Below are 14,516 nucleotides of genomic sequence, written 5' to 3' on the forward strand. Positions count from 1 at the left end.
GTTTCCTCTGACCTCATCCAAGTCCACATGCACATAAGCGAAAGAAAGCCACATCCAACCTGTACATTTATTTACAAGGCACAAGCTGAGAGCAGGTGGGGGACGATGGCTTTCCCACTCCTCCAGGGCCTGCTGACCCCATGATTTGAGGCCATGAGTGACCCTGAGGATGAGGGCCCACTGTGGCTGGGCTGGGCCTGCCTGGCCCTCAGGCAAGCTCGGGGGTGGTCTCCTTGTCCCCCAGGCCTCCCCCCGCCCCCTCCGCCAGGCCTGGGCTGGGCGTCCTTCTCTCACACCGAGTTCCTGTGTGTTGGTGGTCGTCAGGAAGGTGGGCGGGGGGGCCGGCCGGGCCAGCTGGTGTGTGCTAGGCCTTATCTGTTGGGAGTGGGGAGGCGGGCGGGGGCATGGAGGTCCTCTTTCACAAAGCCTGCTCTGTCTCCCCTGGCAGCTGGGCCTCAGGAACTGGCCTTGCTGCCTTCCTGCCCCACCAAGGGCCTCCCATCCACAACCGCAGAAGCCCCACATGCTGGGACCCCCAGTCTTCCCGTTCCAGCTAGGAGCAAGCCCAAGCCAGGGATGCCCCAGGTGAGGCCAAGCAGGAGTCACCAGGGCAGCAATTTCCAAAAGGGGGAGCCGGGGAGGGAACTAGGGCCTGTGGCATCTGGGCTGTGGCTGATGGGCCGGGAGCTCTGTCTGGGGAGGCATTAGCAGGATCGATTCAGGCCACATCTGAGGCGGCTCATGTCGGGGAAGCAGTCGCTGTGCGGGGTCATGGGGAGCCCCGAGCCTCCCAGCCTGGCGCAGCCTTGTCCTAGCCAGCCCACCCTGGGGATCTGGCACGTCTGCTCTGGCCTTCTGGGCTGTGTGGCCTCAGCCCTGGCCGCTGTGCGGCTGCGTCCAGGCTTCAGCCGCTCCTGGGGCTCAGACCCCCAGAGCCATGAGTGCTCCTGAGCTGCTGATCTTCTTGAAGCGGTTCGCAGCACTGACAGCAATGAAGTTTTTCTGAGGAAGGAGGAAGAAGGATCCCGGTCAGCCTCGGGGCGCAGAAAAACTGGCGCAGCTGAGTGCCTCCTAAGCTCTCCTTCATTCTCCAAGGGCCAGATGCTGGGGAGGGTGCAGTGCCCAAAATGGCCACAGGAGGTGCTATGACACCATGGCTTCAGGACTCCTTCCTTCATTCCACAGGTAGGGCAGCCAGACCTGAGCACCTCTCTGCTCTAGATGCTCCAATGGTTCCTATTTCACTCCAACTAAAACGCAAGCCCCTTGCCCTGGCCAACAAGTCCCTCCACCCCCTGCCTCCCATTCCTCTCTGACTTCATCTCCCTTCACCCCTTGCCCATCCCACTCCAGCCTTACTGGCCTCCTACTTTTTCGTCATATTTTGCCAACCATGCTTGTGCCTCAGGGCCTTTGCACAGGCTGTTGCCTCTTCCTGGAACACTCTCCCCCCAATACCAGCATGGCTCACTCCTCATCTCCTTCAGGTTTTTTGTTCACATGTTCTTTCTCAGTGGGCCCTTCCTGACCACCCTATTTAGAAGTGCAACCTCTCTCCTGGCACTCCTGACCATGCTTATTTCTTTCCAGAGCACTTCCTTAACCCTTTTCCATAACTCCCTACCCTCTATCCAAAGTAAGTCCACAAAGACTAAAATCCTTGTCTCTTTTGTACACTCCCAGTGCCTAGAAGGAATAGATGCTCAATAAATATTTGTAAAATGAAGGGAAAAGGCCAGTGATGGGGTCAGAGATCTTTTCCTGTGCCTGAGCCTCAAACGGACACCCCTCCCCAGGGTGGAGGGTCACCGATCCAGGACAGGAACCAGCCCAGGACAAAGAGAAAAGCCAACCCTGTTTTCCAGACAGGGGTAGGCCTGGTCCATAGGAACTGCCAATGCAGGGCTAGTGAGGCCTGGGATCTGCCAGGAGCTCTTCCTGCCAGCAGCCCCTCCCGCCACCCCACCCCATCCAGTGGTACCTTCCAGCGCCTCTTCATGAGGTATTTCTTAAGCAAGATCTGGGACTTAAGGCGTCGGTTACAGCGCTTGGCTTTCTCTGCCAGATTGTTGAGCCAGGGGTGGGCGAGGCACTGGGCAGCGCTCATCCGGGCCCTGTGGGAGGGGGCAGTGTGGTGAGGGCGGGCAGCATGCCTGGGAAGCACCAGAACACAGAGGGCCCCGGCCTTCTTCCTGCCCTGCCAGCACACGCCTGCACAATCACACACACACACACACACACACACACACACACACTGGAGTTGCACACATGGGGTCTGTGTCCTCGAGTGAGCCTCACCTCTGGTCCTTGACAATGAGGTTGGAGACAAAGTCTTTGGCCTCATCAGACACGGCCTCAAAGGTTTCCTCATCAAAGTACCAGTTGGCAGAGAGAACATTGTTTAGGGTCTCTGTGTCATCGTCTCCCAGGAAGGGGGAGAGGCCGCTCAGCCTGGAGAGGGAGGATGTCAGGAGGCAGGGAGGTGAGATTAGAGACACTGTGTCACCTCTGGGGCTTCAAGGGATGGAGGCAGATTCTAGGAGGCAGCACCATGTGCTGAAAAGACCCCCAGGCTCTTGAGTGGGACAGACCTGGGTTTGATTCTGGTTGGGTGACCTTAGGCAAGTCACTTCCCCTCTCTGAGCCTCACTCTTCTCATCTGTAAAATGGGCAGCTTCCCAGGGTTACAGTGAAGAAGAGGGATGAAAAGGGTACAAAAATGTCTGCTGCTCCTCTGCCCCCAACCAGATCATCAAGGATCTGCTGTCTAGGAACACTGACTAGGACACTATGCCTTCAGGGCCCTTCACTTCTCCATCTACAAAATGGGTACAAAGTTCCCCTTTCCTGGCTCTCCCCAGCATGCCCTCTCCCAGCAAAACCCTGATTGAGGGAGCAGGGGCATGGAACCCACCTCACCAGGACCCCAAGTCCAATTTTGGTCTCGGCTGCCCCCCCCATGTGTCCCCACCACAGAGATGCCATATTCCCTCAGGACTCACAGCATATAGGTGATGACCCCCATACTCCACATGTCTGTCTTATCAGAGATTTGGTCATAATTTACCACCTCAGGTGACAGAAACTCTGGGGTCCCAAAATTCACCTTTAGCTTCTCATTGGGATTATACCTGAGGGCGAGAGCAAGAGCTCAGAGCGCAACCCCCAGCCCGTTCACCACACCCTCTGCACCTCCCCTGTCCCCCGCCCACCTCAGAGGCTTGCCCTGCCCTCCCCACCCACCGACAGGGTACCTCCGTGCCAGGCCAAAATCAATGATCTTCACCAAATGGCCCGTGGTGTTGACGCACAGGATGTTCTCTGGCTGAGGAGAAGGGGGTGGCCCAGATTGACCTCTGACCCAGCTCACTCTGCCTCCCCACCCAGGTCCACCCAAGTCCCAGGCTCTCTGGGCAGCCTGTCAGAGACCCCCAGACCTGCCTGCTCCAGGCACAGACGAGGACCCTGACGCCCTGAGAGGGTAGGAATCGTCCTCTCCTGGCCTCCTTGTTCCTCCCACTGGTGTCTAACTGAGTAAGGACTCAGTCCAGGCTCCTGGGAATCCAGGAGTCACAGGTCAGTTTGAGAATGACGTTCCTGAGAGGCCAGTTCCTTCCTGCTCTGGGCCTCCAGGTAACACAGGGACACAGGACTAATCTGATGTTGCAAGGCAGAAGCATTTTAAGTAGTTAACCATGGTTAAAAGGCAGGAGACTTTGCACAACAAGCCTGCCTTCCTAATCTTCAGCACCTCCCAAAACCCCAGAAACCCTAGCTACGTGGCCACACGGCACCTGGTGTGTGTCGCTACTGTCCCCTGAGCCGGGTGCTGGGCCCCAGAAAGGTCCCTCTGGGGGAACGAGACAGACTCAGGCCTCCTTCTGGAGGACACAAGACTTCCTGAGGAGCCCTGGGAAGGGTCTTACGGCCATAGTTCACCCAACTTCCTTGACCATAAGACCTTTTTTGTTGAGAAATGTATTGCTATCCTGAAAAAACACATTTTAGAATAAAGAGGCTTAAGACAGCTTCTACCCAGGATGCTGTGTTTTAACTGGGGACCCTGCTCTGGCTTTCACAGGCCAATGGCAAGCTTCCAACACTGTGGGCAGATACCAGCTCCGTCTAGAATCTCTGGAGTCACCCTACACTTTCCTTTCCCTGTCTCCTACCCCTTCCCACATCAGCAAATCAGGTTGGCCCCATTTTCAGAACGTACCCATCGTCTGGCCACCTCCCTTCCCTCCGCCGTGGCCACTGGTGCCAGCCCCCACCGCCTCTGCCCTTGGTCATGACAACGGACTCCTAGATTCCCTGCCGTGAAGCTGTCCCATGGAAACCCCTCTCTTTACCCTCCTGGCTTCCTCATGTGTCCGTGGGGATGCTACCTGCACACCTGGCCCGTGGGCCGTCAGAAGGCGCATACGCCCCGAACAGCTCCGACCCGGAGCCAGCACAGAGCCAGCGTGGGCCAGCCCCGGGGCCTGCTTCCGCCCCAAGGTTCCAGCCCTTGCCCACTTCTTCAAGTTCACCTTGTCTGTCTCCCCATTCCTCTCACGGGCTTCTCATCACACTCATCGTGGTTTAAGAGGACCTATTGTAGGAATGCCTGTTTCTGCCACTGACCTGGAGGCTCCAGGGGACAGGGTGTGTCCTTCGTCATCCCTAAAGTGACACCCGTGCCCAGCACAGCGTGCAGCCACAGAGGGGTGGCTGAGCACAGCAGAGGAGTGTGATACCCATTTATCAGAGGAATGAACCCAAGTACTAGCCAGGAGGCCAGTGGGTGGTAACCCCCCCTCAGTGTCCAGACTGCGGCTTCACCACTGGCCCGGCCACTGTCCTGGAGGCATGAGTCCCCTGCACTGCCGCTGCTCCCACCTACCCCATAGGGCAGCTGGCTGCCCACCCCAGGCAGCTGCCACCTTATGCGTAAGATGGACCGAATGTGTAAGGCCTTTGGGCTCTCCCTGACGGGCTCCGTGCAAGGCACCGAGCAAGGTCAGAGGAGGGACAGAAATACTCTTTCATGGAACGATTTTCCTAGTGCCTAGCTCACGCAGGTTGCTGCTATATCACACGGCTTTGTTTTCCAGACTCCTCTTCTAGAACCTAAGTTCCTCGAGGGCAGGCATCTTCGTCTACTTTGCTCATTGCTGGGTCTCCAGCACCTCGAGCACTGCCTGCCGTGAAGTAGGCTCCCGACAGCTCCTTGCGGGACACAGGAACCAACGCTCAGAGCGCCTGGGAGGGGCCAGCCCCACTTAAGCAACCCTTAGCGAGCTGTAGGCGTGAGACGCCGGGCTTGGGGCTCCCAGGACAGAGGGCGTGTGCTCAGGACTCCGCTACAAGTCCCTGAGAGCTGGGACCAAGTCTTGTTTCCTCTCTGTTGGATCCCTGGCTCCTGGTACTTCGGGAAGTCTCAATATACCCTTTGGGATCTGCAGCTAGAAGGATAGAGGGAGGGAGAGGCCGGATGGGAGGGGAGCGGGACCACTCCTGAGCCCCCCCGGGAGGCCCCAGTACCTTGAGGTCCAGGTGCAGGACCCGCATCTTGTGCATGAAGAGAATGCCGTCGCAGATCTGCCTGACAAAGACCATGGTGTCCACCTCGGTCAGATGATAGTCCTCATCCACGATCCTTTCGAAGAGCTCGCCGCCCTCGATGCTGTGTGCACAGACCCCTCTGCAGGCTTGCTTCCGGGCTGGCTGGCACCCCCACCCGGCCCCCTGCCCCACGGCCAGCACTCACTACTCCATGAACAGGACTATCTCGTGCGACGTCTCGATGGCCGCGTACAGCTGAATCAGGTTGCGGTGGTTTAGCTGGTTCATCACCTCGATCTCGAGCATCACCATTTCCTGGGCACCGGGGAAGCCAGGGCCACCAGCTGAGTGTCCCTGCTCCCTGCCCTGCCCCCTCTGTACCTCTGCCCTGGATCGGACCCGTCAGGCCCGGCCAGGACCCCCCCGCTGGGCGCCCTCCTTGCCGGCCTCTCTGTCTCCCATCTCTCCCCACCTGGAGCCCGTGTCCTTGTACCCTGGTCATTCTGGCCAGGACACTGTTCCTTGGCCAGTTCTTCCCTTCTCTTCCCGACTGGATACTGGGGTGCCCGAGGGCCAGTCCTCCACTCACTGCTCTCCCGACTGCACTCTCTCCCTGGGCTTTCTCCTCAAGTCCCAGGATGTGGCCGATCCCTGCGAAGGTGACTGATTCCCAAATACACATGTCCACCTCTGAGCACACCCTTGAACTGCAGGCACCCACAGCTCCCATGGCCTATTGGCCATTCCCCTCGGACAGCTAAGACACTTCCTGCATCTCTCAGGTCCACATGAAACCCTTGCCACGGCTTCCACCCCACCGCTGAGCTGTCCTCAGCTTGCCTGTTGGCAAGAGGGCCTGCCCCCTCGCCCAGGTGTGCAGGACCCCAAGCCAGGAGCCGTCCCAGATTCCTCCCATTCCCATATCCAGGCTTGAGAAATCCCTGTAGAGTTCAAATCCAGGAACTTCTCACCAGCTCCACCACCACTGTCTTCCTGACCTGAGCTGCCTTTATTTGTCACTTTGAGAAAGGATGAATGCCAGCTGTCACAGCGGTAGCTTGAAGTCAGCCGTGGTAGGAATGTGGATACCAGGGGAATTGCCAAATGCTACAGATCGGGCCTCTCACCCCTGCCCATCCCCTTAGCGCCCAGCATCACATCACTGCCCCAATTTTTCCATTTTGCCCATGATGCTGCTCCTTCATTCACATCTCACTTCCTCAGACAGGGCTGACCTCACCACCCTATCCTCGCGGCCCCCATCGGCCCCCACGCTCTCTGTACCCTCCCTGGCTCTATTCTGCTTCCTGGCACGGCTCAGGTCCTGACGTCACCCTTCCTGTGTGCGTCGTGCTGAGCTCTCTGCCCCCGTCTTGAGCGTGTCGGCCCCGGGCAGGCAGGGACTCCGACAATTCACTGCCCCTTCACGAGCCCCTAGGGCAGCGAACGGCCCAGAAAAAGTACTCACTAATTCATTCATCAAGAGCTGACTCCAGGGCACCTGGGTGGCTCAGTGGTTTAAAGCCTCTGCTTTCGGCTCAGGTCATGATCCCAGGGTCCTGGGATCGAGCCCCACATCGGGCTCTCTGCTCTGCAGGGAGCCTGCTTCCCCCTCTCTCTCTGCCTGCCTCTCTGCCTACTTGTGATCTCTGTCTGTCAAATAAATAAATAAAATCTTAAAAAAAAAAAAAAAAAAAAGAGCTGACTCCAGTTAATCTCACAGCACCTATGTCTGGAGCATCTACACAGAGCCAGGTTCTTGAGAGAGGCCCGGAGACCCCATGGTCAAGCGGGAGGCCGGAGAAAGGCAGAGTCACATGGAAAACGCACGCCTTCCTGATGTGTGATGATGGAGAAGCAGCGCCACAGGGCTCTGAGCCTCTCCTCACACTCCTCCCAGGTTCTAGACCTCCGCACGCGCTGTGTCTCTGCCTCAAATGCCCACAAGCTCCCTTCTCAGCTATCCTGCCTCTACCCAAGGGTCCCCCACAGACTTCTGTCGCTCCTGGCCTTCTCTCTCACAGTCCCCTCAGTCTGAGGCCCCCTGCCCTGCCTCTCCAGCTCCTCCTTGGAGCCTTTACTGGAGAGAGACTGGCCCGCTGAATCTGCAAGCCCCTCCACAGCCCCCTCCTGACCCCTGCCTCACCCCCACCTGACCCCTGCCTCACCCCCGAGTGACGCCCATTCTAGCTTTCCTGAGCTACAGCCCTTACCACAACAGGGGGCTACGTGGTCATCACCCTCTCATTCCCCATGAGCCTCTGTCTACCTTCACTCATTCATTCACTCTTTGATTTGTTCCTTGAACAAGCACTGCCCTCGGCCTCCTCTGAACTAGGCCCAGGCCAAGTGTGGAGGCACAGCTCTAGACCAGGCCTGATTACCTGGGCACCCCCTGAGGGCAGAAACCATATTCACTTCATTTTGGGACACCTGCCCGACCCCTACACACTGTGCCCAGCGCAGGGCCTGCCTGGCCCAGAGCCTGTGCTCATCAGTGTTTTCTGGATTGAACCAAACAGAAGGCAGGAACGTCCTGGGCCTAGAAGGGGAATTTCCAAGGATAAGTTCACCAACTGAGGTGTCTTGTTTATGGGTGGGGGCTTCAGGTCCCTGTGACAGGGTTGTCCGTCTGTCCATCTGTCTATCTGAGTGACATCCTCAGCGCATCAAGGTTCACACACCAAGCCCCTGGTGCAGACATATGGGCAGAGGGAGGTAAGAGGTACCCACTCAAAGAACCCCCTCTCCTTCCCGTGTAACCCTACTGCCCCCCAGCCCCTACTACCTTGTCTTTGGGTGTCTGCTTCTTGATGACCTTGGCTGCCAACTTGAGGCCTGTGGCTTTCTCTGTGCAGGTACAGACTGCTCCAAACTTGCCACTGAGGAGAGAAGAGTTTGGGAGTGAGGGGGTTCCCAGGGGCCCAGGGCTGAAGTAGGGGGCCTGTAGTCTGCTCCTGTCTGGGTCCCCCTCTGTGAGCTGGGACACCTGCTCCGGTCTAAGTCAGGAGCTCTATGGCAGGAACAGTGGCTGAACCACACCAACCATGGCCACAGGACGGGTAGACTCATCCACAGGCAGGCCCCTGACAGCTCACAGCCTTGTAGTAAGCATGGGCCTTGGGGTTCTGGGTCCCAGGGGAAGGCACCTGGAGGGCTTTTTTGAAACACTTTGAGGGGATCTGGGTGGTGCATGAAACTGAAACAGATGGGAAAATGCTGTTGGCTTCCTACGGGAAATACTGAACGATGAGCGGTGCGTCTGTGTGAGAGACAGAGTCATGAGTGCGAATCATCCCATGTGACAGCTTGCGTACGAGGGAGTAAGTAACCATGCAGAAGTAATTGTGTCCACGTAGATGGTGTCCAGTTGGGGTGTGTCTGGGCCTTGCACAAGAAAGAGGTGAGGCCCTGGGGCTTGACGCTGTCCTGCCTACACGCCAGGGGCTCGGGTCCCAGATCTCACCCGCCCAGAGCCTCCTTGGAGTTCAGACTGAATTGACTGTTGACATTCCCGGGCCTCAGCTCCACGATGCGGTGGGGAAAGGGGGCTGGGGGAGGCGGACAGTCATCTGTGAAGAGAGAGCAGGGCCATCACAGTCAGTGCCAGGGGCAGGGGACGAGGCGCCCCAGCACCACCCCCTCCTGCCTGGCCGGGGGCCCATCCAGGGAAGTTCACCAAGTGATACCTGGGCGACAGCTGGCTCCAGGATAGGGGCTAGGGGGCCCAGTTTCCAGTTCCAGCTCTGCCACCAACACACAAAATGGCCTTGGGACTCTGTCAGAGGGGGCTCAGCGTCTCCTGGCACAACAATGGGGACAGCTGATTGGACTTCTCAGACCCTCCCACATGATACATGTGAAGTCTCCATCCCAAGCTTTCTGCATTTCCATTAAAGAAAAAAAAAAAAAAAAGGAGGGGAGGGGGGCAGGATAATGGTGGAATGTGATGCCTGAATGATGGGGTAGGTGACAGGATCTGCCTACCATCCCCTCTAATTACACCACAAGCTGGCCTGTTCTCTGGAATGGCTGCCCAACCGGGCAAGGCCCAAGGGCGGGGGCGGGGGGGGGGCAGGGGAGGAGACCGGGACCCGAGATGTTTGGTAGGGAGAGGCTGCCACCTAGCGGCAACCACGGGGAACAGCGGGCCCTGGCGGCTCGCAGGCTGAGTCATCGGGAATGGAAACCTCTTTATAAATAGCAAGAGGCAGCAGGGAAGCAGGGCTGGTGATAAATCTGACAGCCCTCGGAGGTTGTTCAGGTCCCGTCACCCCAAGGATGTGATTTCTGGAGGGGGCGGGGCAAAAGCCTCTGCTGCTGCCTGGGGGAGGAGGCAAGGCTCCTGGCTGCCGCCCAGCCGCCAGGCCCTCCCACCCTGTCTGGGTGGCACTGTGCCGCTGACCGGGCAGGCTGGCTGGGCTTCCAGGGCACCTCAGTCTGGAGGAGGGGGGTGTCAGGACACTCTGGGCTCTTCTGACCCCATCTCACCCCACCCACAGCCCTGCCGCACCCCCACCCAGACCTTTTCCCTATGCACTTGCTCCCCAAGCTTTCTCATGCTTGGTGGCTCCTGCTGCCCGCTGGATAAATCACCAAACCACCCAGCCCCTTATCTGATCACCAGTTAAGGCCACTCCACGGTCCTGCCCCATCTCACGTGCCTGGCTTCCTTTGTCACTGCTCCCATACAGGCACCTGTGCTCCTCAGCTCATGAACCTTCTATGGCTCGCCACCCACTCCAGGATGCCCTTTAACTACCAAAGCCTGGCCTTTGAGCCCTTCTACAGACTGACTTCAAATTCCACTGTCTAGAGAGTTAGTGCTCCTCCAAAACCTGTCTGATTTTTTTTTTTTTTTCAAAACCCCTTTATAGGCAAAGTAGAAGTAAGTCAACAGTGAACTCTGAAGTGGGTCTATTTGGACAGGTTCAAATCCTGTCCTAGCTGTGGATTTGGGGAACTCACTCCATTTCTCTTTCCCTGAGCCTCCATTTCCCCATCTATCAAAAGGGACTAGGAACTTATACTTCTTAGAGTTGTGCATGGTTCAGAGCCAGCACAGTCCTCTAAACAGGGAGACATGGGGATACCTGGGGAGCCCCCTTCCCTCCCCAGCTCCCACCTGCCCCTGGCCTACCCAAAATCTGGAAGCAGTCCTCCTCCCTGGCTGTGAGACAGAGGGCCTGCCCCACCTCCGATTTCTCCGAGGGAACAGCCTGGAACTCGATCCCCCTCGAGGTGTCCCCTTGCACCTTAGCCTGGCCAGCCTGGCCTGGAGCCTTCTCTCCTGCTTCCTTCTGGCTGTCTGCCAGGACGTTCTTCCCTCCTTCTGCTACCTTGGCTGGCCCGGCATCCGTGGGGCCGGGGGTCACAGGCACCCCTTCAAAGATGAGCTCCGATGCATCACTCAGGGGCTTCTTAGCAGGCAGATCCTCAGGCCTAGAATGTGAGAACCCAGAGGTGATGCCTTCAATGACCACAGCATTGTTTCTGCTTCCGGGAAGCCTCTTCTGCAATCTGGAGCTGATACAACCACCCCCCAAACCCTGTCCCTACTGCCACCCCAAATGCACTTCATACGAAATCAAGGGATGTTAATAATAACATGCATGACATGGGGGGGTTATGGGGGTAGGAGAAGAATAAATGAAACAAGATGGGATTGGGAGGGAGACAAACCATAAGTGACTCTTAATCTCACAAAACAAACTGAGGGTTGCTGGGGAGGGGGGTTGGGAGAGGGGGGTGGGGTTATGGACTTTGGGGAGGGTATGTGCTATGGTGAGTGCTGTGAAGTGTGTAAACCTGGCGATTCACAGACCTGTACCCCTGGGGATAAAAATACATTATATGTTTATAAAAAATAAAAATTTAAAAATTTTAAAAAATACCAGGCATGTCTGTGGTCATTCTCTTGACAATCGATGCATTAATACATCATTAATATCTACTAATAGGATTGTTGTTTTGGTTAATCATGAGGTGGCTACAGTTAGATTATGGAGCTCTTGATTCATACAAACTGGGAATGCAACTGATTAATCAGTGATACCAATGTATTAATTGATATTAATACATAATTCAGCCTGATACAGGTTTAGTATCATGGTTTACAATATATCGCTAATATCACTCACATGATTAGCATTCAGGTACGTCTAACAGATTGCCTCATAAGACTGGTGCTATATTATGGTTAGGAAAGCATTAGTAATGTTCTATCAATCTGATGATTAGCCATGTTTCATATTATAGTAAGAAGAACGGAGATCTTTTCCTCCCGAAATCTCAGTCCTGCCCTCGGCTAGAACCAAGTTCAAAGTGTAAGGGAGACTTTCGCCTCCAGATGCTTCATGAAGAGATCTTCAAGGACCTCTCTGTTTTGACATTCCAGGTGTCTGTCAACTATCACCAAGTCCTGGTTTCTGCAGGGGCACAACGTAGGAGAGCCAATGCCCAGGACAGATGCTAAACATCAGAACTACCCAATCTAGCACGGAACACAGTGGCAATGAGGTCGAGACAGAGCAGCTAAATGCATCTGCTGCAGACAGAGCCTCAGACCCCTCCCCACCGCCCGACGGGAGACATTCACCTGGAGATGACGGCAGGGCAGCTGGGACTGTGCAGAAAAGCGGGCGAGCCCCTCCTGGCCCCTGCTTGGCCCTCCACTGCCTTCTTGTGTACCTTGGGCTCTCTGGGGCCCTCCTGCTTGGCATCAGGCTTCTCGACGCTGGCCTCGGCTGTCGCCGTCTGCTGGGGCAGGGCTGCTGGCTGCCCAGCACTGCCCTCCGCAGGCCCTACACCCAGGTTGCCTTCTCCCTTGGGCCCCGGGCTGCTGCTTGAGGGTTGGCCCACCGCACCATCCTCTTTCTTTAGGGCAGCGGCTTTGTCGTCTTTCTTCGTGGTGGGTGGATCAGGCTCTTTCTTTGGATGTGGGGTCCCAGGTTCTTTCTTTGCATCTGGGGGGCCAGCTTCTCCCTTTGGGTCTGAGGTGCCAGTTTCTTTCTTTTCATCTGGGGGCCCAGGACCTTTCTTTGGATCGGGTGGGCCAGACTCTTTCTCTGTAGCCGGAGGTCCTTCACCTGCTGTACCTTTAGGTGTCTCGTCTACAAAGGAAGTGGGATCCCAATCAGGATTCTCCCTCCTCCCCCAGCCAGGCTGACCAGAGACCAGCTCTGGGCCCAAGTCCCCAACTAGGCAGCAGCTTGTGAATGTTTATCCCACTGAGGCTCTGGGGCCATTCCACGGGTTCTAGAGATGGGCTGCTGAGGGTCTTGGACGCCCTCGTGGGAGGCTCCGGGTCCTCAAATGCACCTTGATGCCCCCACCATCGCTTGCCCTAAGTGTGTGAGTGCCCTGCACAAGGCTCCTCATTTCCCCAGTCTCTCCGGGGAGGGCTTCATGTCGGCCCTCGACCCAGCCCAACTTTACCCAGAGATCATCCTCATTTCTGGGTCCTTCGTGTGCCATACAAAAAGGCCTGGGGCACAGAACTCCCGCTGAGGAATGGGCCCGGCCCTGAGTCAAACACCCCTTCCCAGGCTCCTCCCTCTGCCTCCTGCCCCAGCTTGGCACCTGTTGGTGGGCTCTGGAGTCCCAGCTCCACTGCTCCGTTTTCTGTCGCCATGAGGTAGGGAGGCGTGTGCTGCTGTTTGTCTAACTCAGGTCTTTCTAGCTGCAGAAAGAAGAGTGAGGTGTGTCAGGCTGTCAGATTCTCTTCTTGTCTGGCTGAGCGGAGCCAGGGCCCAGCTGATTGAGGGGAGAGAGAGGTACCTGGAGCAGCGAGGGGCAACCTGGTGGCCGCCTGACTTGCAGCGGCTGCCCAGGAGCACTCCTGGGGCAGTTGTAAGGGATTGGGCTGGGTGGGCAGAGGCGGGGGCAGGGGTGCAGGCAGGGGAGGCGGGGACGGAGGAGAGGATCTCTTACACCAGGGGCCATGCAGCTCGGACTGCCACCACCTGTCACTCTTGGCCCCCGTTCAGAGGACACGGCATTCTTCCCACAGACTGATGGAGGGGGGAGAGTAGTGTTAGAACAAGCAGGAAGAGAAAAGGGAGGGGGCCACTGGGCCCCCGAGGGAGCAGCCTATCCCCAGGCCTCCCCCGGTATCACTGGCTTGGACGGGATCGGGCAGGGGGCCTGGCCCAAGAGGAGCTCCCCGGCAGGGCCAGAGGACAAGAGCATGCTTAGTCTGGACGCCGGCTCTGCCCACCTGCGCGCCATGACTCCTGGGGTTGCCCAGAAGCTGGTGAGAGCCACGCAGGCCCCAGGGATAATCCCTCTGACCCCACTGCCCAGCTCTGTGCCCGTGATCCCTGCTCTTGACCTCCGGACCTGCTTGGGGGCATCTTTGGGGAAGAAATTGTCCCAGGGGCACTTGCTCAACATATCCATGGACCTGAAAGCCTTTTCTTTTAAAAATGAATTTTTGTTGGGCTCCTGGGGAGACAGAGGCTGGTCTGCTTTGAAGGGGAGGGTGCTGGTGGAGAGTCTTTTCCGAGAATCCTCCACCATAGTGGGGACCTGGGGTCTACTCAAGCCCGAGGTGATCAAGCTGAGGTGGGATGGGGAGAGGTGTGAGCCAAAGAGCCTTCCATCCTGCAGGTGCTGCCAGCCCAGAGCCTGTCTCTGAGGGAGGCCTTGAGAACTGGCTGGGCTGAGTGCTCTGGAAACAGCTCTGCAGGGAGCGTCTGGGTTCAGGGCCTCCACGGGAACTCTACCTCTCACGTGGAGCCCACCACCCCTGCCCCCAGAGGGAGGGAGGCAGAAATGACCAGAGAAAGCAGCAAGTCTGAGCAAAGGAAAATTACGTAGCTGTGAACAAGACTGAGGATGCCGGGAGTGAAAGGATACAAGGCAACCTGCAAAAGGCGGGGTGGGGGGGAAGTAAGCCATGTGCAGAGCAGCAAGTAGAATATGCTATTTCATTGGGCAAAAGGGGGTAGTAGGTACAATAATACATA

At 57.1% G+C, this 14,516-nt stretch overlaps 1 protein-coding gene across 1 annotated transcript; it reads right to left on the reverse strand.

Annotated features, from left to right (window-relative positions):
• Window positions 1–48: 48 nt before the first annotated feature.
• On the reverse strand, window positions 49–13,467 carry MYLK2 (myosin light chain kinase 2). Its single transcript, XM_059133896.1, has 13 exons — window positions 13,327–13,467; window positions 13,129–13,228; window positions 12,146–12,659; window positions 10,688–10,989; window positions 9,014–9,119; window positions 8,336–8,429; window positions 5,753–5,862; window positions 5,527–5,668; window positions 3,255–3,325; window positions 3,003–3,131; window positions 2,299–2,451; window positions 1,982–2,114; window positions 49–1,002 (listed from the first exon to the last, which is right to left on the reverse strand). The coding sequence occupies exons 2-13, from the start codon at window positions 13,178–13,180 to the stop codon at window positions 922–924; spliced, it is 1,887 nt and encodes a 628-aa protein (XP_058989879.1). The 5' UTR covers window positions 13,181–13,228; window positions 13,327–13,467; the 3' UTR covers window positions 49–921.
• Between the last annotated feature and the right edge of the window lie 1,049 nt (window positions 13,468–14,516).

Source organism: Mustela lutreola, chromosome 9, assembly GCF_030435805.1.
Source record: "Mustela lutreola isolate mMusLut2 chromosome 9, mMusLut2.pri, whole genome shotgun sequence".
NCBI classification, from domain to species: domain Eukaryota; kingdom Metazoa; phylum Chordata; class Mammalia; order Carnivora; family Mustelidae; genus Mustela; species Mustela lutreola.